The 25,334-nt window shown below is 39.1% G+C and overlaps 1 protein-coding gene across 2 annotated transcripts; it reads right to left on the bottom strand.

Moving 5' to 3' along the window:
* Positions 1–1,154: 1,154 nt before the first annotated feature.
* On the bottom strand, positions 1,155–25,307 carry LOC111874722 (NSFL1 cofactor p47). 2 transcript variants are annotated; one of them, XM_023870458.2, is made up of 8 exons: positions 25,003–25,307; positions 24,059–24,201; positions 19,589–19,750; positions 16,802–16,905; positions 14,988–15,135; positions 12,566–12,703; positions 6,877–7,080; positions 1,155–1,886 (listed from the first exon to the last, which is right to left on the bottom strand). In XM_023870458.2, the coding sequence occupies exons 1-8, from the start codon at positions 25,102–25,104 to the stop codon at positions 1,754–1,756; spliced, it is 1,134 nt and encodes a 377-aa protein (XP_023726226.1). In that variant the 5' UTR covers positions 25,105–25,307; the 3' UTR covers positions 1,155–1,753. The 2 variants fall into 2 exon arrangements, with proteins under 2 accessions (XP_023726226.1, XP_023726225.1); XM_023870457.2 differs by having other exon boundaries at positions 19,589–19,753; positions 25,003–25,304.
* Positions 25,308–25,334: the final 27 nt, after the last annotated feature.

The following is a 25,334-nucleotide window of genomic DNA, read 5'->3' on the forward strand; positions in this document are numbered from 1 at the left end:
GTTACGTCACTGCTGTTGACTTGCGTTGCATAGCTACCAGGTTGCGGGGGCTCGGCTCACTTCGGCTCCGCTCGTGAAGTCACTGCGGGGAGAGTGGCGGGGTGATGATTCGCCTATTACCATAGTAACGCGAGCGCTACGTTACCGCCACATACCGCTGGGGAGGTAGGGGTCAACATGTCACACTGCTCCCTCCTTAAGGCTCTTTGTCCCGAATAGCCTAACGGTGTATCCCCGTTCCTTTTCTTTGGAGGCTGTTCTTGCAGCATCTCCTGTTTCGGCTACTTCTCTCAGCGACTATTATCCGGCCGTTACAATATATTTAACTTCCACATAATCAGAAAAAGGTCATTTCATCATCACCTGTGCACTTTACTGTTTGCATGGAGTTACTTTGGATAGCCTAACTGTGAAGTTTAAGAATTGTTGAAAATTGTTGGAACCACACCCCGTGGAAGACCATAAAGTATAGTATTGCACAGAACCTTTTTTCCCTAAGACTGCATTTCACTGAGAATTGTATGTTCGGTTTCTTAGACATGAAACCAGTCATTTGGAAAATGTAATTTTCTGTGTTATTAATAAACATGCATGACATGGTTTATAACTTCCATGAGAAGGTTAGAACTGATTGGCACCCTCACACTACATGCACTTACACAATAAAACCTTGTAGAAATTATGTTATTTTGAACTGCATAGGTCCCCTATCTGATGGGAACTGAGGACCTTTCTCTATGGATCAAGGGGCTGGAGTGTATAGGTATCATTCACCTCCATCTGATGTAGTGTGTGGAGCCCTTTGTCACACCTGTCAACTTGTCCTTTTGCCTTTGATGTTGCCGCTCGATAATCAGCAGCTGAAACTCAGTGTCCTGCAGATTGGTGACTAAAAGAGATGTTCACGTCTGTGAAGTGGGTCATTTCTTTTTCTCTACTGCAGCTTCAAAGATTTTGGAGACATTTTCTTTAATGAAATTGAAAAAATGAGAGTGAGATGACAGATAAACATTTTGGTTCAGTTTCGCAAATTGCAATGTCAGTAACTGTGGCATTAATTTGGTGAATACTGACAGTCATTTTAAGAGTTTTGTTCATTTTGAATATATTTAAAAAGAAATGACATCCACACTGGCATAGCAGCTACATGCAACTACTTTTGACCATAAAGATACTTTATTTCTCAGTTGCACTCCATACAATTTCTTTTACACATAACACAGTATCACACCCAGACTTAGGTCACAATGTTCAATAAAAAAATTTAGGCAAAAATGTTGGTAGCTCTTCATTATGGAAAAAGTTTCATAATTTCACATTAACCAAAACTGTATGAAACTAATAAATGTATTTGGCTGCCATAACTACTAAATGCCTCTGGTTTTCAAAGTAATTTTCTTTATTATGGTCCTTCAGCATCACCTTTAGAAGTTTTGATCACTGTGTTTGAAAAAGTGATAAATTATAATTTCCCTACCAGTCTATAGGCAACTACAGTTAAAACAAAGACTTTGGAAGTACCAATACTGTCTACTGCAAATGCTAATATTGTTAACAGTAATCAGTAAAATTTGCATCACAGCGTCTATCTGGAGTACAGGAACATGGGATTAATTTTAACAGATGTTGTATATGAAAAATATATTACAGAAAAACAAATATTCTTGCATAATGGAAGTTCACAAAATAAAGCAATCTTGTATCATACTGGGAATATATTTATGCAATTAACATCCCAACATACTAGGCAAGTCTACGCTAACCTTTGCAAAACTGCAGCATTTAGGATCCCTGCTTCATCCAGTGTCTGATCATTATCACTTAATACTTTACTTGGAAAAGTTGTTAGCAGACTAAACGTTTGATGTTCATACTGTGGTCGGGCTCTGAAGAATCTCAGTTAAGGCCAATACAGACAGGTTTTTCTGTAAACATTTTTAGCATACTGAAAAAAAGTATTATATGTGCAAAACGTTTATAGCCTAAAATTTAACAAGTGGAAAGCGTGTTCTCCAATTTTGGAGCATCCACATATTAGATACGTTTTTTGTGATTCTGCGTACTTAACTGAACGTGATGTCCATTCATTGCACAAATAACTCAACTGTTTCAAAGATAATCATGCTACAGATATACTGCATACAATTAATTATTTACCTTTGTATTTTGTTAAATATATCATGTTGAAAGATTTATGAAATATGAGAGAAAGTCTTAACAGTCTCAGAACTGACAGAGAAGATGCTTGATTTTATTTAGCCATATACATGGAGGAACACACTTGATTCATACATTAAAAACATTCATGCTGGATATAATCTGTCATATACCAACGGAAGTATAATGCACATACTTAAACAGTAACATTTCAAATCAGAACTGCAAGCAATATGCACAAAAATACTTCATTCCATTCTTATGGCTAAAGATGTGGATAGATTAAGGCAAACACTTCTTGTGAGTGATGTTTCTGGATAGTGCTGAAGAATTCTTATGTCAAATTGTGATGAAGATGCAGATGCACTTATCTGCCGCATGCGATATATTTTAACAAGCTTGTGTAGTAAAGATAATCAACTGTGGGAAGAATTCATAAAGCCTTCTTTCTTACTGCATACAAGGTGTGGCAATAAAGAACCCGGATTACTTTTATGACTCATTTCCGGCCACGTCATTGACGAAGAGGAGGGTAGGGCATTGACCCTTGGACTTCCCTCTACCGTCACACAAAGTTTCATTCACGTGCATCGGTTAGTCTGGCCGCGACCATTGTTAGAAGCGGATCGTGTTTCTGAGCTCCGTCGGAATAATGCTGAGTGCTAATGCAGAACAACGTGCTAACATCAAATTCCTCACAAAACTTGGAAAATCTGCCACTGAAACTTACAATTTGTTGACAGAAGTATATGGTGATCAGTGTCTATCTCGCACGCAAGTTTTCGAGTGGTTTAAGAAGTTTATGGAGGGTAGGAAAAACGTCGGGAACGATCCAAAATCGGGCCGTCCTCCCACTGCGAAAACTCCAGAGAATGTGGAGAAGGTCGCTAGAATTGTTCGAAGAGATCGTCGACTGAGCATTCGAGCAATTTCTGAACTTACGAACATCAATAAGGAAAGTGTTAGACAGATTTTGCACGACGATCTGGGCATGAAAAAGGTGTGTGCTAAAGTGGTGCCAAAAATCCTTACCCCCCAGCAAAAGGAACATCGAGTGAATTGCTGTGTTGACACTCTTGAAAACATTGAAAATGATCCTGATTTCTTCCAAAACGTAATTACGTGTGACGAAACTTGGATTCTTCAATATGATCCAGAGACTAAGCGACAATCCATGCATTGGAAGAGCCCCAAATCCCCTAGGAAGAAGAAAGCGCGCATGAGCAAGTCCAAATTCAAAGCAATGATGATTGTTTTTTTCGATATCCGGGGGGTAATCTACATTGATTGGGTGCCTGAAGGTCAGACTGTCAATCAGGTTTATTATAAAAATGTTTTGACGTACCTCCGTGAACGTGTGCGACGAAGGAGACCAGACATGTGGAAGAATGCCTCATGGGTTCTTCATCACGACAACGCGCCAGCACACAACGCGCTATCTGTGAAGAGGTATTTGGCAAAAAACAACATTCCAGTGATGGAACATCCACCGTATTCTCCGGACCTAGCACCGTGCGACTTTTTTCTCTTCCCAAAAATCAAGTCTGCGCTGAAAGGGACCAGGTTCGAGTCCGTGGATGCAGTGAAAGCAAAAGCGACGCAACTCTTGAAGAGCATAACACAAGATGACCTGCAGCACTGCTTCCAACAGTGGAAAATTCGCATGGAGCGGTGTAGGGATCGGGGAGGGGACTACATTGAAGGGGATAACATTTCGACTGTCTGATTTTTTTTTAATAAAGGGTTAGAGCATGAATCCGGTTTCTTTATTGCCACACCTTGTAGACTTCCAAGGCTACAGATATTTTGTTGTTAACCCATGCTTCCACAATCATACCACCATCCTCCAGGCCATGGTCACTGCAAGCATATGTTTATGCAAAACATGAACTGCTTGGAGTGATTCCTGCCATAATTTATGGGTGATGCTGTGATCACGCCAGTGAAGGTAATTTTCAGTTAATCATAGACATGGAGTATCAGTAACAAATATGATTATTTTGGGGTGTGTAAAAGCAATGTTTAGTATAGCTATATCAAATAAGTGCAGGTTTGTTCCTGCCCAATCTGAAGAATTACTTTGATTTTATGTGACTTTATAAAGTGGTGAAGAAGGATACCGACAATATGCGCAGACCTACTTGTGTGTGTGTGTGTCTGTGTGTATTTCTGATAGTAAGTCTCCTATTTGCAATAGCAGACATGAAGCTGAGAATATAATGTAAAAGACACTATTGATGCTCATGGTGTGATGTCAGTTCAGTATGGGTACAGTATGTTTCACCCAGAATTTTGATTTATTGGTACTAAAAAGGTAAAGGTATCCCTGCAACAGGCCGTGAAGGCCCGTAGGATTGTGAGACATCAAGGCTTCCACGTTTTCTCTAGACGGTCAGCTCACAGATGGTGGTAAGGTTGTCAGCCGTATGCACCGGCTGCCCTTTACCCCCAGGAAGATTCCTGGTACTCATTTCTGTTAAGGGCTGAGTCAACCCCAGGGCCATAGTGCGGCTAGAAGGATTAGGTCGATTGAAAAATCCACCTCATTGGGACTCGAACCTGTGACTTTCTGGCTTGTAGCATAGTGCCTCAACCAACTACGCTACTGCGTGCCCCCAATTTATTGATACTAGAGTAAGCAAGGACTAACCTTTCCCGCTGTTTGTGAATGGTCTCTCTATAGCATACTGCAACAGGGACAAACACATCTCAGGATGAACATTTTATGCATATAAACTGTAATTAACTCAAGGTATAGTTTGGTCTTACAGATTCTGACTGGTCTGGCCCAAAACTTACTATACAAAGTTTCCTGGCTACAGACATTGGTGTCTGACTCTATCTTCAGTGCTGTAATGCCTAGAAAGAGATTTATGGCAGTAAGTAAAAATCTTTTCATCAACAGTAGAGCTTTGGGCCAGACTGACCCATTACAGGCAGTAAGTCCCACAGTTGATATTACAGTGTGTAGAAACATTACTATGCAATGACGGCGAGATAAGCAAATATCCCAGAGTCGTTTCTGTGGCAACAAACACCCATGCAATGATTGAGGTACTGTTGTAAACACTGTTTCGACTCTGTCCATGCAAAGGAGGAATAGCCAGTTAGGAGCCGTTACCAGGAAATGTCTATTAACAGTCTGAGAACACTAGATGGTGTACTCTAGGGAACTGTAAAGTGTGGATATTAGAGATAGTGTTATAGAAATGTGTAGTTACAACCTGTAAGTGGTCAGTAAATTGAGTCGCCAATCCAAACCCCATCTATAGTCACACTCACACTACATGACGAACTGGTGTCAGAAGTGGGACTGGATCTGAAACTGCATTGGATCCTCATATTGTCAGCCAACAACCATGGACTCCTGAAAGCCATGCAAGAAATGACGGAAACTCAGATGGGTTCCCTAACCTCCTGGATCGATGCCAGCCAAGAAAATATGGGTGCCAACCTAAAGGAGATCATAGCAGAAATGAGGGCCTGCCAAGAAACTATGGAGGCCTGTCTGGAGTAAGGAGCCAACCTCAGTGAAAATAAAGAGTCCATAGCGGTACATGAGGAGGTCCATAAAGAAGAGGCTGCAGTGAAAACTGTCAGAGCACTGAAAAAGCAGTATGGTGCTGCTGACAGCTGAAGAAACTGACCCAGGGTGATGGTGGGTCCTAAAAGAAGTGGCCACCTCATGCAGAGGAATGACCCACCATTCCATTTCTGCGCCATGTAAGGAACACGGTGATCAGGGTCCAGGCAAGGACAATGCTGAAAGAGGAGCCCCTAAATTATAGACACCTCAGAAGAGATGTCAGGCGCAACTTGAATGCAACAACGGCATAAGGCACTGAGGCCTAAAGGAGCAGCTATGTCTTGAAAGTGAGGACATCTGGCAAGATCTTAAGGAAGGCTCTCATGCTGGAGATCATGAAGCGAAGAGTCGAATCTTCTGTCAGGATTCGAAAAATGAGTGTCAGGACAGCGTGGAGGGGTTGACCCCTCCCAAAACTGAAGAGACCACTAACAACAGCTTAATAGCCATGGATGGAGGAGCACTGACCACTTTTGGAACTTTTCTCTGCACCAACCGAAAGAAGGCTCTTCATTGTCTGCATCCTGCTGTGTGTCATGATGTGGAAGGAAAGATGATGGCAGTAGACCTGGACTGACTGCCACCCTGTGAGGGAACCGCTTGGGACACATGGCCTTAAGGAGGGAGCAGTGTTATGCAATTTCAGCACAGGAGCGAAGACATTACAGATGACAAAAGAAGGCAGAGTAATGTGAGACCAGAGGTTCTGACAGCAGTTACTAAAAAGGTGACTGCCTTTTGGGACATGATGCTGTGTAGTCTGATACAAGTTTACTGATGTGTCAAGAGGACTGTCCACCCCTTATCTTCTGGGTAGAAGAGTAACATCATATTCTTCAACCCTGAAGAAAGAGGCAGCATGTTTCTTCAAAATGTCAGTACATGTCTATGAAACCTTATACACAGAGTAGTATTCTCTGGTTGGAGAGAGACATCAGATTATGTGTAAAAAGTCAGAAGACACTTTGAAGGTGACCCTCACACTCAGTAAGTTTTGTGACAGTATCTTTTTTAAAGAATGACTCCATTTATTAGATTATCATATGTCTATACTAATTTCTTACCACACATACTGTGCCCATTAAAAACGTAATTTTACACCCTTGATCACAGGAGACTTGTATAAAGGATACGTAGTTATGAATCTACGAACATCAGCAATTGTATGTGAATGGTTGAACTGTCCAAGTAGCCTGGAGCCATCTGCCAATCGGATCTGAACAGTTGTAACAGGTTGTGAACTGTCCAGTGATACTGAATTCTTTGCTTGTTCCTCATTTGCTGTTCTGTCTTTTTCATCCAATGGCATGGTAATACCAATGGTAGCAGGAGATGGGCTGTAACAAACAGAGAGATGAAGTGTCACATACTGAAGATAAATACAATATTCCTGCCTTGCACTCACTGAACAAGAGTGAGACTTTCAATTGTGTTACCCACACAGTTCCACGGATTTGTGACACTATCTACATTACCGCTTCATTCCAGGAAATGGACGCAGTACCTGAAAACATTCAGTACGTAGATGTGTTCAGGATGAATTTCCTGTTACATATGCAGTGATCTGGTAAAGCACATACACATGTAAATAATAATAATAAAGGAAAGTAATTATATGGTCCCCCCGATGGAATCTCTACTTTGACGTAGTGGAGGGGCTTGCGTGGCCAAATGACCCTGAGAGCTATGCCAGCGGTAGCATAGCTACTGGTAGGTTCACCCATGCCAGACAGGTCAAAGGTGATGACCCAGACTAAAAGAGATACCCTGGCCCTCCAGGTTGGGGGTTGGGTGAGAGGCTGACGACCTTCACCGTAAAAAAAATATTAATGTCTCGAAACCTGGAATCAAGCCTCCGAAACCTCAACAGAATGGAAGACAACTTTTGGCAAAGAATATGGACTACTCTCTAGGTACATGGAATGTGAAAACCCTCAATGAACCGGGTGCCATGAAATCGGTACTAGAACAAATAGATAAGTACAATATGAAAATCACAGCCATACAGGAAATTAGATGGCTGGGTAAAGGAATCATGGACTTAAAGAAACATACTATATGTTACAGTGGTAAAGCAGAAGGCAATAAGGAATTTGGTGTAGCCTTTGTAATGGAATGAGAATTTAAAAGTGCAATAATAGACTTTAAACTAATAAGTGAAAGAATTTGCACTTTGAGAATTAGAATGAAATTTTTTAATATGACGTTGATGAACGTGCATGCACCTACAGAAGAAAAAGAGGAGGAGGTCAAAGACTATTTCTATCAACAAATGGAAGAGACATATGATTCAATACCAAGTAATGACATAAAGATTATTTTAGGGGATCTTAATGCCAAAATAGGTAAAGAGAAGGAACCCAGAGGAGTAATTGGGTCAGAAAGTTTACATGATACAACCAACCATAATGGAATAAAATTAATAGACTTTGCAGAAAGTAAGTATCAGCTCTACATACTTCCCGCACAAAAATATACATAAAAGGACATGGGCAGCACCAGACGGGGTAACCTTCAATCAAATAGATCATGTCCTCATTGAGAAGCGATTTGCGATGAATATCCTGGACGTAAGAACATTAAGAGGGGCCAACTGTGATAGTGATCATTACTTAGTACAGGTTAAATATAGATGTAAAATAAGTTGTCAAAGATCTAAGCAGTATGAGAAATGTAAGAAATTTAATACTGACAAGATTACGGAGAGTGATAAGAGAGAAGCATTTCAAAATAAAAGAAATTAATGACAATAGAGCAAATAAAGAAGTAACGGTAGAAGGGATATGGGTAGATTTTAAAACCGCAATAGTTACAGAAGCTGAGAAGACTCTGGAATATCAAGAGAAACAGGATAATAGAGAATGGTTCGACGAGGAATGTAGGGAGAGTATAAACCTCAAGAATAAGAAATATATGGAAAGACCAACAAGAGCAAGGAATGAGACGTATAAAGAAGCAAGAAGGAAAGCAGACAAGATTTGCAGGAAAAAGAAATGAGCCTTTCTAAATGAGCAATTACTGCAACTGGAAGAAGACTTCAAAAATAACAAAATAAAAAATGCCTTTGGTCAAATCAAATATATGAAAGGTTTCAACCAAAAAGAGAATTTATCTGAGACAAAAAAGGGCTTCTAATAAATAATAAAACAGAGATAATGAATACATGGAAAGAATATTTTGAACAATTATTAAATCAAAATCAGAATATGGAAGATAACGAGGACAATGAAGAAGAAAATACAGATGATGGAGAAGGGGAAAAGGAAGAGATAATAGAGCCTCCAACAAAGGAAGAAGTGGAAGAAGCATTAAAGGAACAAAAACTAAATAAAGCACCAGGAGGAGATAACATACGGCAGAATTATTGAAGGCAGGACAAGAAGGAATAACAGCACTCCACAGAATTATAAATAAAGTGTGGGAAGAAGAAAAGATACCAGAAGATTGGGGAAAGAGCATTATATGTCCCACATTTAAAAAAGGGGATAAATTAACATGTAGTAACTATAGAAGTATATCATTACTATTGACAGCATATAAAATTTCAACAAGGATACTAAAAAAGAGACTGGATCCATATATAGAAAAAATAATAGGGGAATAACAATCAGGATTTCGACCCAATAGGTCAACAATAGACAATTTATTCACCCTGAGACAAATAACGGAGAAATGCTGGGAATTTAATATAGATATTTACCTATGCTTCACAGATTTTAAACAAGCATATGATACAATAATAAGGAAGAAATTAAGGATGATTATGTCCACTTTTGGTATTCCAACAAAACTAAGTAGAATAATTAACTTAACCATGACAGAAACAATCAATCAAGTTAAAATCCAGAACCAGTTAACAGAAGGCTTTAAGACAAATCAAGGATTAAAACAGGGTGATAGTTTGGCACCATCACTATTTAACTTGACATTGGAATATATAGTGAGGAAATGTAATGTAGACACAAGGAACACAATAGCATATAAACAAACGCAAATAATGGAATATGTGGATGATATTATAGTTTCGAGATCCCTAAGAGCAATGAAAGAGACATATAAAGAACTAAAAACCATAGCAAAAACAACTGGCTTAGAGGTGATTGTAAATAAAACCAAAATGCTGATACACTCCAGAAGGAATCCAAGGCAAACTGGAGAAATTAACATGGAAGGGGACAGGATAGAAATAGTAGAAGACTTCATATATTTAGGATCAAAATTCCGCAAAGATGGAGAGGAAAATCATGAAATGACAAGAAGAATAAAACTAGCAAATAATGCATATTTCTCGTTACTATCAGTTTTCAGATCAAAGGATATACACCGAGCGATTAAAATAAAAATATATAAAACAATGATAAGACCGGTGCTTTATTATGGATGTGAGGGTTGGACGCTAAACAAGAAACAGGAATCAGTCATCAATTCTTTCGAGAGGAAAATCCTAAGACGAATTTATGGACCAATATAAGAGAATGGGAATAAGATATAATAAAGAGTTATACAAATTATATGAGGAGCCAGAGATCTCAGTGACGATAAAGCTTAAAAGACTGCAATGGGCTGGGCATGTACAGAGAATGGATAAGGGGCATATCCCAAAGAAAATATTATACAGTACAATAGGTGGTAGGAGACATGTGGGGAAACCAAGAACTAGATGGACTGATGCGGTGGAAGAAGATACAAAGAAGTTAATGGGCGTAAGGAACTGGAAGAGAGCAGCGCAGGATAGAGAGGAATGGAGGGGCTTGATATGGGAGGCCAAGGCCCGACATCGGGCTGTTGCGCCATAGAAGAAGAAGAAGACTAGGAAGAATTATATGGTCCTTATACATATTTATAGTCGGTATAGCGACTGACTACAAGCTGGACGACTGAGGAGTTGGAGTTGGAGTCCTGACAGGGGCAAAATTTTTCTCCTCGCCACATCCTCCAGCCTGGCCTTGGGGCCCACACAGTCTCCTATCCAATGGGCATCAGGGACTCTTTCCCCAGAGGTAAAGTGGCTGGGGCATGAAGCTTACCGCTCACCTCAAACTAGTGCCAAGGTCAAAAAAGTGAATCTATACATTCACTCCCCCATATGCCCTTATGGTGTAGTGTCTAATTAGTTAAGTTAGTTATGTTATAGAAATGAGTGCTTGAAAATTACAGTAGAGACAAGATACTTTGAAATAAATGTCACAAATATGGCTGATGCTTTGGGTACATTATTTAACAAAAACACAATAACAGTGACTGGCTGTAACACAGATGGACAGAGCTGCAATATAACTGTAATATAATAAAATTTCACTGTAGCTAAAACCTGTTAACTGAATTATGTAAAACAGTGAGTGAGTGTAGTATCATGATGGGTGTACTTTGTTTGGACACTGTCCACTCTATGGACCTGTACCATGATAAGGAGGCAATGGTGACTTAGGGGCAAGAGGCTGACATGTGTAGAAACTGGGTCTGAGAGCAGCTGGAGCCAGTGTCATCTCTTTCTTCACACCTCACAAAGTGAAAACTTTCTGAATTTGAGTTACAGTATGCCATGTCCTTCGCTAACATTAAGTATGTAATGGTGGCAAAACTGAAATTCCACTCTGCTGAAGCTCACATCTTAAATAAGGAGTCTTTGCCACGCAAACAGAGGTCAAGTATTTAGATCAACCTTTATGTGTATTATTACTTTTTTAATTTGTAGGGTGGGGTGAGACTGAGTGCACTTGGAATGTTCCCCACTAATGGGCCTACTGCACCAGCCCCGGATGATGAAGAATGTGGAGCAGTTTGTGGAAAGAGAATTTCCAGGGGAAGCCAAAGTACTGAGAGATAACCTGCCCCAATGACACTCTGTCCACCACAAATCCCACTTGACCTGACCTGGGACTGAACCTGGGCCACTGCAGTGGGAAGCCGGAGTTTAACCACCTGAGCTATGGCACTGCCTACTTAAAGGTGTAAGTCACAATATGTCACACTTAAGCAGTCCTTAGTATTAGAGGGATTAAGTTCATGGGTTAGTTACTAAGATCATGTTGGGTAATGACTTCTCTTTAGTCTGTCTTGTATCCTCTTTGCTGCAGTGTTCAAGAAGATTCTATTTCATCGGACTGGTTCACTTTTGCTACAGTCAAATAAGCTCATTCATACAATAACAAAAAACAAACTCTGTGGCTTGGGACCGCAAACGAACTATACCAGACCGCCTCTGTGGTCGAGTGGTCAGAATTCCTGGCTACAGATCCTGAGGTCCCGGCGCTACCAGATTTAGTAGAAGTAGTGGGACTGGAACAGGGTCCACTCAGCCTCGTGATGATAATTGAGGAGCTATTTCAAGGAAATAGCGGCTCTGGTCTAGAAAAACGAAATTAATGGCCATGGGGGATTTGAAGCACTGACCACGCGACACCCTCTATCCACTAAAGTTGGCACTAGCTTTGCTGACAAGCGCCGGTCGCTCAGTCAGTCATGTATACAAGTTCATCATTATGCTTCTGTGGCTGTTCTAAGTTAACTGAACATATTCTGGCCACAGTAACATGTATTTGGATCCATCACCTCTTTTTCATTAACCTCTTGCTTGTATCATGGTATCCTTTAACACACATGAAATATATTGAGAGTAAAAATGTTTTAGAATCCTTTGATAAAATAGTGTTGGTTGTCAGTTTTAGAGATGACAGAAGTGAATCTAAGTACACACTATATGCAACTCTTAGGGTCGTGATCGATTAATGAATACATTACTGAAAATTACTGAACACTGGGAAGCCACCAGTGTTTATTACTGCAGCAGTGAAGAGAAAACACAGTTAACTAATATCATACCTTCCAAGCACATGTCCTTTCCCTGAGAATGCCTTTACTTTAGGTTTAAGAGGAACGTACTCTTCATGCCTATGATCTTCCATGTTGAGATGCACTTCACTGCCCCTTGCTTCTCTTACTAATTCCATAGGAACCTCCCTGCCATATAAAATCATAACACTTCTTTAGGCAAGCTTATATAACTGAAATTTCATTGGATTTTTGTGTAAGAGCAGACTGCACTGTAAACACTGTATCATCTAAGTAGTTGAGAAGGTATATCCTTTATCATACAGGAGGAATTAAATCCTCAGCAATACAGCATTGGTAGCTAAATTTTAATTTGGGGAGTTTTTAACTGGTAATGGTATTTGTAGTAAAAAAAGTTTATATCTTTAGAACTTCTGTTAAAATTTCCAGCTAGAAGTAAATACAAGAACATATATTGCCAAATTCTGTAACATTATTTAATATTATAAAATCTACTCCCCCCCCCAAAGTTTATGGATACCTGAAATAAAACAAAAAAATTGTGTATATAAATCCAAATGCAAAGCACTTTATTTCTCGAAATATATCCCTTCCTGTGTTGTTATGGACTTATGATGTAAAAGTTTCTTTGTACGGTAAATATGAGAAAACAGCATAATTTTATACTATGTGCACATAAATTTGGTAGTCATTCACTTCTTTTTGGTTGAGCGCACACATTGCAAGCATGATCCTGCAGCTGCATGATGGCTGACATGTCAAGTTTCGAGGCAGGTCATCTGACTGACTTGTGGGTTCTGTCTTTCTCTTGGGGTGAACTGAGGACAAGGCTCCCTTGCACTCACTTCCAACAGAATTTCAACCAAGATAAGACTAAATTTTTGCTCATCTATTTTGCTACATGATGATGGAATAATGCAGCTATTCAGCAATTAAATGCAACACATGAAAGAATATTTATTTCTGTCCACTTCCATGTTCCCTGACTAACTGAACAGATATGAGCTGTTCTATCCCTTTTGCCGACTGTAGTCTCCAACAACAATGGACTTTGAGCTTTCTCTTGTTCATCACTGAAGTTGCCTGCCTTTTCAAATCACTGCTGAGATTCTAGTGCCTTAGGCATCCCTTTATGGTGTCTTCTCACAGTTTCACAAAGTCCACGTAAAGTTCATGGTTTACCCCCTTCTACTCCCATAGTAACAATTTTCTATGCCACACATATATGTCATTATGTGTTGCATTCTGCATGTTCTTTGCCAAGTGATTATTTCCATACTCTAAGTATAGACAGTTATGTTACACTTGAAAAATCTCCCTTTCAAGAGAACAGTAAACTCACGCAGCGCTGAATCTTTACACAATGTGTAAAATTCAGTTCATCAAAGAGAAATCTAATTTTCCAAAGTCTGTCACAGTTTTATTTCCTTTAGTCACCTTCCCACTAGTGAAACAAGTCTAACAGGTGATTCCCTCCAAGTATAAACATGACAGAAAATGAAGATCACCATCTTTCTGGGATGTGACAATGTTTAGTCTGGTGGAAGTTTGTGGACATTTTGGAGACATGTGCCGCCTCCATCTTCAGGGTAGACTCCAAGTCACTGCTGTAGGAACCTCGAATTTCACATTAAGAAACATTCTTCTTCCGTTTCATACCAGTGCTGCTATCCCAGACCTGACAAGATATGACTGAACCTGATTCTTTCAGGTTAAGAATGACCCTGTTAAGAGTTGATGTTTATAAAAAAATTGCAAGCAGAAAACATTATGAAGTCTCTTTAGAGCAGTGGAGAAAACTGAAGTGTCATAACTGCTATACGCTGGCTCAAAATAAAGGGCTGGCCAGCTGACCACTGTTACACCATCACAGTAGTGAGGCATGCAACCAATATAGGTTAAATAAATTATGAGACAAACAGTACTTTATGAGAATTAAGGTGCCTGTATTCACTGCAGCGTCTTCTGGGTACTGCGCTACAATAAATGGTAGAAACTACAACTGTCTCCGAGGAGCATGTCACTCTGACGGAGGAGGTAATAAGTCCATCTGAACTGTCCGTAATCTTTACCAATTTGATATGGTGCTGTACCCAGAAGATTTTGCAGTATGTGGTAGGGGCTCCTATGTTCTACTACAAACAAAGAAAATGCATAATTTTTGGTCATTTGTCCTGGGGCAACAAGACAGATTAATTTGTTTACTGTGATTATAAAAGTCTGTTTCTGTCAGAAACTTGCCTTGAAGAGGCAGGGAGGGAGTGAGTTCCTTTGGAACACTGGTAAGATCTACCAAATTTAGAAATAGTTCAATATCCAGAAGATACCATTACTTTGATGCAGGCTAACAATTATGCTAACTTTCAACATTTTCACTATACAAATTACAGCAGAGGTCTCAAATGAAACGAAATGAACCACAAAGAAACATCTTAAAGTATACGATTCTCACCCTCTACGAACAGAATCTAGGAACTCTCTATTGGCTGGATCTGCATATTCCCTCACTGCTCCATCATTGATACTAAAACCTTCCTTCCAGAGCTTTAGAGTCACTTCTGTATGAGACTCACGTCTTGAACTTGAAGGAGGTCCAATCACTAAAAAATCATATGAACCAATGAGAATTCCTAGAACCAGCTGCACTCTCAAATTTATTTCATGAATTTCCTTAGGCTCTCCAGGCAAATGCTTAGAATATTTTAGCACAAGATGATTTCGCCATAAATTAGTACATCATGTTCCTTCTCACTGCAGTCACTACCAGTCTCATTTGGTGCAAGAAGTTTTAATCCTTTCAAATAATTAAATCATAATGATATCACAGTTCACATGCATATGCAATTTTAAAAATGGATTGTTGCTTAATATAAACAAATCATGTATTCAAATGTTCATCTTACTTACTGGGATAATGAACAACAATATTTATATAAACATGACTAACTAAAGCACTGAAACTCCTGTGAACACAGGAAAACATTCAACTCTAAATTTAAAGAGCACAAATAAATAATGTCCCATCCCATGATGCTGAAAATAAGTCATCACCTCTGCAGACTGTACTGATTACAAAAACACAACCCACACAAAGAAAACAAGAAAGACGAAAGATGGGAGAAAGTGCAACAGTAGATGTGACCTTTGTAAACCACAGAATTCTGTACTGTGAACTAGGAGTGTGGCTGTTATGTGCAGGTGGTGATTATATGCCTAAAAACAGTATTCTCAAAATAAAATACCCTGTTCTGGATACAGGTTGCATGCATGCACATATACGCCTAAATTTTTTATCCTTAATTTAATCTTATTATACATATGCAACATATGTATCACTAGTTAGTGCTGTTACAGTGTAGATCAGTGAATGCTATACTTGAACACACACAACAAACGTGTTATCCAATCAGTACAACAGTTGAACAATGCATAGAAATCACAATGTCAAAACTGTAATGGGAATTATGTAAAACATGCACATGCTAAAGGCTTGTGCTTTTCAAAGAATACATTAACATGGCACGTGAAGGTTCAAGGAATCAGTGTAGCGCACAAGCCATAAGCTCAATAAGCTCCAAAGAATGATCTTGGGTATTCTGTGAACATTATGAAGACAACCCTTTGCAAAAGTTAACTACTGCACCCGATTAAGAATTTCTGACATTTTACAGAAGCTTTACTGTTTCAAAGCTAGAAAAGGAATTCATGTGCACGAAGTGACAAGGTGACTCCACATTTAAAACCAGTCCATAATGTAGCATACATGTGTACATGTGTATAAGCAGGTTTGAACTTTTAATTTTGTGCATTGCAGGTGCATAGCAAACAGTGGGTGAGATGTCTGCATGTACCCGGCAGCTCCTAGTAAGTAGTTGGATGTACAACTTAAGTTATGTAAGCATTACAAAACCTTTAACTTCTTGGTTCAGATAATGCTAAAAATATTCAGAATGTTAAATCATTATTCTTTAAGCGACAACCATTTCTAAAAAGGATAAATATTGTGATACCTGCATTAATGTTTTTAAATCTTTGTGCCATACTATGATATACATTTTCCATCACATTCTCAACAACTTTAATAACATTCACTGCAATTATTATTCACATGCACAACGAGAAATCAAGAGATGGACTTGAACATATTTCAGCCATATTTGATGTTGCAAGTACCAGTGGAATGAGCATTTGTATGAATTTTATAAATTCTCTTTACATCAATGTTGTACTGTATGTGTGTGTGAATTCTTTTGAAACAAAACATACCTTCACTGTCATTATTAGACTGCCCCAGTCGATATCCAGTACCACTGAAACTGTTATATTTAGCTTGGCTGGGGTTTCGGGGATCCACCACTTCAGCACCTTGCCTGTATAAGACATCAACCTCATTAATTTATGACAAATTTTGAACTTCATTATGACATTAGTCTGTAACAGTCCTACAAACAAGAAAATTAAAGTTATTTTTGCATCCATCCTTCCAAGTACAGTACTCTACAACATGTAGTGATTACATAACAGGACCAATTCCTTAAACACGAATAAGGGAGAGGGGTGAAAATTGCTGTCTGCACATTTTTTATTTTCTCATTTTTTGCCACACCTTTTTAGTGCCAATTCACGCCGAATTTCTTCATTTTCCTATTTTTGGTCAAAATTAACCACTCAGTTTCTCTACTGATGTTTAGTTCTGCTACGTTTCAAACAGTCAGTTGATCATTTCTCACCATTTGTCATTTAGATCAATTCTTCAAGTCATAAGATGGCTGAACTTTCACCATTTGTAATTTCTTTCCTTCCATCTTGAAAATGCTTACCCTTCTCAACAATTTGTTTTGCACCCATGCTGATGTTATGTTTTGTGAATTATGTGGCATTTCCCCCCCCAAACTGCAGCTGATTCTCTGCTGAAACAATTTATCACCCATGTTCCTATCAGACAAAACCCTGTGCCAAGAGAAACTCTTACTTCAACCAAAGACAAAATAAATCTCACTGACTGTTTGATAGAGAACTACTGAATGACACAGTCATGTGATCCTACCCATGCCAACTCACCAATGTTGCTACTGCTGCTCAAAAGCATCAGTCTGGTTATTAATGTGTCAGATATTGCATGCGTTTTGTTTCTGTCTTAAAAACAATACTGAAAGGAATGAGATACAGTTATGATAAGAACTTTAAGAACTATGGCTTCAAATAACCTGAAAGTCAAGCATTTGTGAAGCCTCAATGATATTTAAAACAACTGTAAAAAAAGAAATGAAAGAAAAAAGGAAATAATGCATTGTGAGTACCTAAAAGCATGAATGAATGAATGAATGAATGGATGAATGTACAAGTGTGGACCTTCTTGGCCTTTGCACCGCGATGACGGTAATCTATTGTGCCTCCCCTTCTGATTATCCCCTCAACAATCCTGTGTGTCAAATGAAGCGTAAGATTTTGTACGTGGGGTCATCAAAATAGTCACTTGGTTCCATAAAATACTGACCCAAGTGACGCAATTTTAAATAAGCTAAGGCCTCACATTCACACAGGATGTGTGTGGCTGTTTCATTTTCTTCTTGACACCTCTCACAAGTGGGACTATTACTTAGTCCCAGTTTGAAGAGGTGTCCTTTAAGGTGACAGTGTCCTGTAAGTAGTCCCACCATCCATAATAGCTGGTTCCTGTTTAACTTCAACAGTTCCTTCACTCTTTTAGTAGAGGGTCCTCATATGGGTCCCTCTGCTTGCCTGAGTCCAGTCAAGGATCACCGGTATTTCTTGTGATTCATACTTGTCCAGTCCCTGATTGCCTTTCTGGTGACAGCTATAGAGATGCCACAGGCTGGTTCAGGTCCTATGAATGAATGTTCAGCTCCAATCTTGGCCAATTGGTCTGCTATTTCGTTTCCAGCAATACCCTCATGCCCTGGCACCCATCAGTTGTAGCCTGTTATGTTTGGCCAGTTCCATGAGAGTTTGGTGGCAATCCCAAACCAATTTTGAGTTAATCTGGTGTTTGTCAAGCGCATTAAGTGCAGCTTGGCTGTCAGATAGAATGTAGATGTTCCTATTTCTGTAGTTCCTATCTAGATTCTCCATAATACATGCCCACCTAAAAGCATTATAAATTATCAAGGAGGGCGAGGGGGGACTACAGTTTCCTGAGTCATAACACCATGTAGTTCGAAGGCAGTCCAACATTCTGGAGAAACATATCACCTCAATCTTTAGGTCAATGAGTAAGCCAAACAAGAAACAAAGAGAAATAGGTGGCAAGTTTTTGCTTCTGCCAGTTTCTTGCTTCACTTAATAGACCCTAATGAAGGAGGCAGTATGTTTCTCTGAAATGTTGAATGCTCTCTGAACTACACTGCATTATTACACAGAACATCATACTCTGGATAATCACTGCTGTGACAACCTCAGATCCAAGAGCAAGAATGTTATTGCCTAGCATATAATTTGTCTGTTACAGTTATTTTGAAGTTACGGTCATCTTTCTTTCAGTTCAGTGCAAGAGTTCAAAAGGTAAGCAAAAACTGTGATAAGTACATGAGAACTGGCATTTGCCCAGTAATCCAAATTCACTGTATTCTTCTGAGTACTGTGTCTATCAAAACAGTAAGAAGTACAGATGTTTCAGAGAAATTTGCTGCATATTTTGACCCTGAAGGAGTAAGCAGCAAGTTCATCTAAATTATGAGAATTCTTAGTATCTCCATATGATGCTATACTCAGGAATTTAAAATGAGCATGCATCCAGTAATTTCATGTTTCATCATATATAAAGAAAACAGATTACATTTTAGTAATGATTTTTCATTTCTTGCTTGTCCTGGACAAGGAGGACAGATGAATTTGTGGGAAACACCAACAGTGACTTGAGAGCTAGGCAATATCAGGCTAGGAACCAGCCAATGCTAAGCAATGGTTGGGTCCTAGCCTGTCAGTGTCTAGCTCTCGGTTCACTATACGTGGTTCCCACAAATTGTTAGTGTTCTGGAAAGTATCAAAGAAACATTTATTCTACAAGCATGTGCTTTGTTCAAAACAACTTACTCTTGCACAGACTTGAACATCTCAGCTACTATGTCCTTCTTCTTTTTCCCTGGACCAATGACCTGTTGTCCACTATGTTCTGAACCTCCTGCATAGAATGCTTGGCCTTCTTCCTCATCAGAGCTGCCATCATTTCTATTCAGTCCAGCCACAGTCCCAAACCTGCTGTAGGTCAGATGAAAATGTTACAGACAATTCTATATGTATAATACAAACTCTGTCGTAAATGCAACACTTTACTGTAGTTCTTGTTCCCCTTCTTTCACACTACATGTTTTGGCCGCAACTGGCCATCATCAGGTGTATTTTACTTCATGTAGCTGTCACACTGCACACAATATTAACATTTAAACTCCAGATTTCCAATTGTTCATTGCTCTGTCTTCAATCGGCACCCGATATTCCAGAACTCCCCTTGTTGGTTTTGTCAATTATGTTTAAAATCTTTATTAATATCGATTCGTCGATTGGTTTAAAATTTTAAGTTCACAATTTAGCTTTAATATTTAATATTTTAATTTAAATTTAAAATATTAAAGCTAAATTGTGAACTTAAAATTTTAAACCAATCGACGAGTCAATATTAATAAAGATTTCAAACACAATTGACAAAACTGACAAGGGGAGTTCTGGAATATCGGGTGCCGATTGAAGACAGAGCAATGAACAATTGGAAATCTGGAGTTTAAATGTTAATATTGAGTGCAGTGTGACAGCTACGTCAAGTAAAATACACCTGATGATGGCCAGTTGCGGCCAAAACATGTAGTGTAAAAGAAGGGAAACAAGAACTACAATAAAATGCTGCATTTACAACGGAGTTTGTATTATACATATTGAAGTGTGGAATGTAACAGGATGCTTACATCCTGTTACAGACAATATGGTTGGGTGAAGTGGCAGTAGAGGTGGAAGTGTGACTGTTCTAGCATTAATGACTTGACATTCATCCTTTATAAAATGAAGAGGTAAATAGTCAATATAGACCTTGATACCTGATACAAAGTCCTGTGGCCCGACTTTATGAGGTTGTCAGAAAGGTAATTTGGAGCAGAAACTGTAAATAAACAGTTGTCTGATTCACTACCATTCAAAAGGTATGGTGCTCCAAACTTCTAATCCTGTTTCTTTTGTATGTTTCTATGGTGGAGTCTTCATAATGCCATAAGATGTAGCTCATACTGCATTTGCTTATGGATCACATGTTTTCTGACAGCAAAATAAAATGACACAGTTTACTAATGTGGAATTTTCTGATATGCATTCTGTGTATGGCTTTTGTGATGGGGGTGCTAGAACTGCATTAGTATCCAGATGAGAGCCCAACAGACAAGTTCGCAAGGGTACACTGCACTGTGAGGGAAACAGGTGCATTCATGCCACCAGTACGCATTGGCCATGGAAGATGCAATATGCAGAATCAGGAGGAACTGACACTTGTCAGTTACATATGAAACAAATCTCTCTCTCTCTCACTCTCTCACTCAGAGGGCCATCTGGCATATACTGCATGATGAACATTTGCATCCTTTCCACGTACAGCTTGTACAGGGGCTACAGTCATGGGACAACAAACTTTTCCTCCATTTCTTGCAGTGACTTCTACACAACACTGCAGATGAAGCTGGCTTTTGTGGCATCTACTGTGGACTGCTGAGGCAATATTTACAAAGAGTGGAGTAAATAATCTCCAGAGCCTACACAAATGGTCACTGGAGAATCCTCATGCTAGTCAACAATCCTCATTTCAACAAAGATTTAGCATTAATGTTAGGGCCAGTCTCACAGACAGTCATCCAACTGGACTATACGTGATGGTGAATCACCTCAGTGGAATCCAACAAGCTGATTTCCTTGAAAGTGCACTTCCCCTTTTATTCAAGGATGTACCCCTTTATATGAGGGCAGGCAGTAGTGTAGCTGGTTGGGGCACTATGCTACAAGCCAGAAGGTCACAGGTTCAATTCCCAATGAGGTCACTGGAGTTTTCAATTGTCCTAATCCTTCCAGCTGTCCTAGGGCCCTGGGGTCAACTAAGCCTCTTCATGGGGCTACAGGGCAGCCAGTGTGTAAGGCTGACAACCCCACCACCATCTGTGCTGACTGTCTAGAAAATGCGGGAGCTTCAACATCTCACAACCCTATGGGCTTCCACAGTCTGCTGCATGGATAGCTTTACCTTTTTACCCCTTCATGTTCATGATGGCATGTGCTTTCAGCATGACAGTGCCCCTCCTAACTTTTCACATCAAGTATGTAATTAACTGAACAACCATTTTCCAGACACACAGAGCAGCAGTCACCTGGCATCCATGTTCTGATCTGAGCCCACTTGATTTTTTCTTATGGGGGATGCACCAAAGAAAACATTTATGCTTCAGAAGTACAAGAAGTGGTCAGACAGTTAGTTACGAGGTGTATAATCTTGAAACTGAAGGACTTACATTTATTATGGGTATGTTGGAGAGGTTTGTTAATTGCTACTGGTAACACTGCATACTAATTCACTTGCCATCTTTTGCTTCTTGTGTGTATAAGTCAGTAGATCATGGGTATGTGAGTGGAACAGTGATCGAAAAACAAAGTTAATGGTGTAATTTAATTTCTGAATACAAGAAATGTGTCAGAGGTAGAAAATCATTGCAGCTTGTTGAAGTTTATGGTGAAGATGTTATGAGTCAGCAGAGTGTTGTGAAATGATATATGGAATTTCAAGAGGGAAGAGTTATTACAGAGAACTGTGAAAGTAGCAGCAGAACAGCAGCAGCATGAGCTGTTAACAACAATGCACTTGTGGAAAATGACAATCCACAACAATGAATTATGATTAGTGAACTGCAACGTGACTTGAATCTGTTGCATGGAACACTCATGAACATCATTCAGAACTTCAGTTTAGCAAACTGCATGCTGGCTGTGAGCCTCAAGCACTAACGAAGACCACAAGGAACAATGACTGGCTTGTGCCCTATCATTTTTGCAGTGAAGTATGTCAGAAATCAAAACTACTCAAGCACATTACTACAGGATATAAGACATGGGCTCATCACCCCACACATACCCCAGAGACAAATGCATTATCATGGGCAGGAAATAGTCCTGTTTTCCACAATCAGAAGAGTACAAGATTATGGGGACCACTACCAAAATCATGGTTATGCTATTTTGCTGATAGACATGCTGCAACATGGTGACTTACATCACCAACATGTTTAGGCAGGGCCACTGAATGAGAAGGTTCTGGACTTCTCTGAAAAGTTGTTCTCCATCTGCATAACAATGCATGGAGCATCATGCATATAGCCCTGATTCGGGACCTAGCAATTACCATCATCTTTTGGCACTGAAGGAACGTCTTGAAGGCCATAGGTTTAAAAGTAATGACAACATGGAATCAGTAGCAAAACAACGGCTGAGCAAATGGGACATAAATTTCCATCAGGAGAAAACAGAAAAACTCATCCCACTATATAATAAGTGAATCAGTTTTTGTGGAAACTATTTCAGAAAATAGTAACAGTAGAAATATCCTCCATTTTTCATATCAGGGACTGCAATAAAAAAACTCTAACTCTATGCCTTGTATAATTACTTTGTGACCAACCCTGCCACAAGATCATCATGATCGGATCAATTGCAGCTTGGGAGCTGACACACATTAGAGGCCAACTTGGACAACTGGTTCATGTCAGGGGATTCCACTAGATGTCACTGTGAGGCATGCATGCCAACTAAGAGCAGTTCTTATAATGAATAAGTAGAACTGTGAACAAGTCCCCACTGCATGATCAGACATTTGTATCAAACCTAATACAGAATTCAAACTGAAAAGAGTTAATACTTTTGAATCTTTCTTTTTCATTTGTTATATTTAAAAGTAAAAATAAATGTCAAATGAAAATAACAATGAATACATGAAATGATATTATTTGATTTTCACAAAAAGGGGCTGAACGCCATAATTCAACAGGGCTGATGAATCAAACAAGATTTCTTTACATCTTCTGCTCTAAATTATCTCCCAACCCCTTAGAAGTTATGTCATAAGGTTTAATAGAAGTCATTATTACCAATGCATTGTTCACAATGGATTTAAAGGTACCACCTACTGCAACCTATCCTTTTACTGATCATTATGATCATTTGTTGACTAAAGATTGATTGCAATGACTGGTTACCTCTGAATTCAGTTTGACCATAGGACTTTGAATCATCTTGAATATATTTAATACTAACAAACATTACTAAATAAAAAGTAGGCAAAAACTCCATACATTAACTTTGGCACTAGGTGGAGGTTTCTTGTCAGGTTCACATTTTAAGACTTTTATCCCCAGTACACAATGGCTAGGATGCTGGTCTGACTATCATGGTGAAGAGAAAAATGTGTGCCCATCAGAAATTGTTGTTTAATCCACAGTCGGTCACTTTCCTAACTGAGCTAATTACTAAATACTGATGATAATATACCTTGAAGAGGACACACCTCCAGACTTTGGTTTTGGATCTGCTGCAGTTGGCCATACTGGGTGTTCTTCAGCAAGTTGTGATTCTTCCTGTTCCTCAATTGGATTATGTTCACCATCATTTTCATAAAAGCTAGCTAAAGCCACCTATGAAAATGAATGCCTAAAATTAACTATAAATAAACTTTACAAGCATGATTTCAGAAACTTGGGAGGTAAGGGGGCTGAAGCTGCAAATGTATCATCAAATATCAACTTTTTTATGGCCAGCAAACAACAACTGGAAAGACAGAAACAAAATAAATAAATAAAATAAAATAAAATTACATGTAAGATAATGCACACTAATTTGAAAGCTGAACATTTGGTATCCTCTTAAATATAATTCTGTGTGAACATACACAAGAACCATTAACAGCATATTCAAATTTCAGGAGCTCAATCATGGAACTATTACACAATACAAGTCTGAAAAATTGCTGTTACAATTGGCACTGCAATTTTATTGCAGTCAAGCCCTTATATTAATATTAGGCAATGTTTAAAAATCTTACAAGCAAATATGATTTTATCACATGTGAACAATTCGGTTTCAAGTATCCCCTCTACCAGTTCATGCAATAAATACTGTCAACAAAATTGGCTAACAGGGGTCATTTACTGAATTAAAATAAGTCAGTACGCCAGACATGTGTTAGATAGCTTGTATACAGAAGTTGTCGCCCTGTTTTATTAAACACTACCCTGGATGGGGGTGAGTGGTCAGCCTTACGGCCTTGAGAAAGGGCCAAATACAATCTGGGAAGAGGAAAAAAACTCCAATCAGTTGGGGATCGAACCCTGGTCTTCCAACCCACTCCCTAGCCATCACACCATCTGAGCTAATAAGACTGCCTTGAAAGTCACTCTTGCAACTTTCATTTCTGAAGATTAGTACTTTGTACTTACCTCAAGCTGCCAAGCAGATGATTCAAGGTAGAATTTTGCTCTTTCTGCACCTATCCCCGTCACGTCCCTAAACTGGGATAACAATTCATCTTTATCTTCCATAATGCCAAAACAATTTATGACTACAAAGGCCGGTTCCCTTTGTGGCTATGTAATATGGGCTTTGATTCCAACCCCTATTTCGGCAATGAAAGCATACTTTTTCGTACTCAAACAGCGTGACCAAGGTTACAAACGCGAATTTCTCCTTGCATGTTGTTGCACAAATCGATACAGAGCAATAGAAAGATTAGGCGGGACAAATCAAAAGCAGTATTAATAGTACAGTAATG

The sequence above is a fragment of the Cryptotermes secundus genome, unplaced genomic scaffold, assembly GCF_002891405.2.
Source record: "Cryptotermes secundus unplaced genomic scaffold, Csec_1.0 scaffold362, whole genome shotgun sequence".
Classification (NCBI taxonomy): Eukaryota; Metazoa; Arthropoda; class Insecta; order Blattodea; family Kalotermitidae; genus Cryptotermes; species Cryptotermes secundus.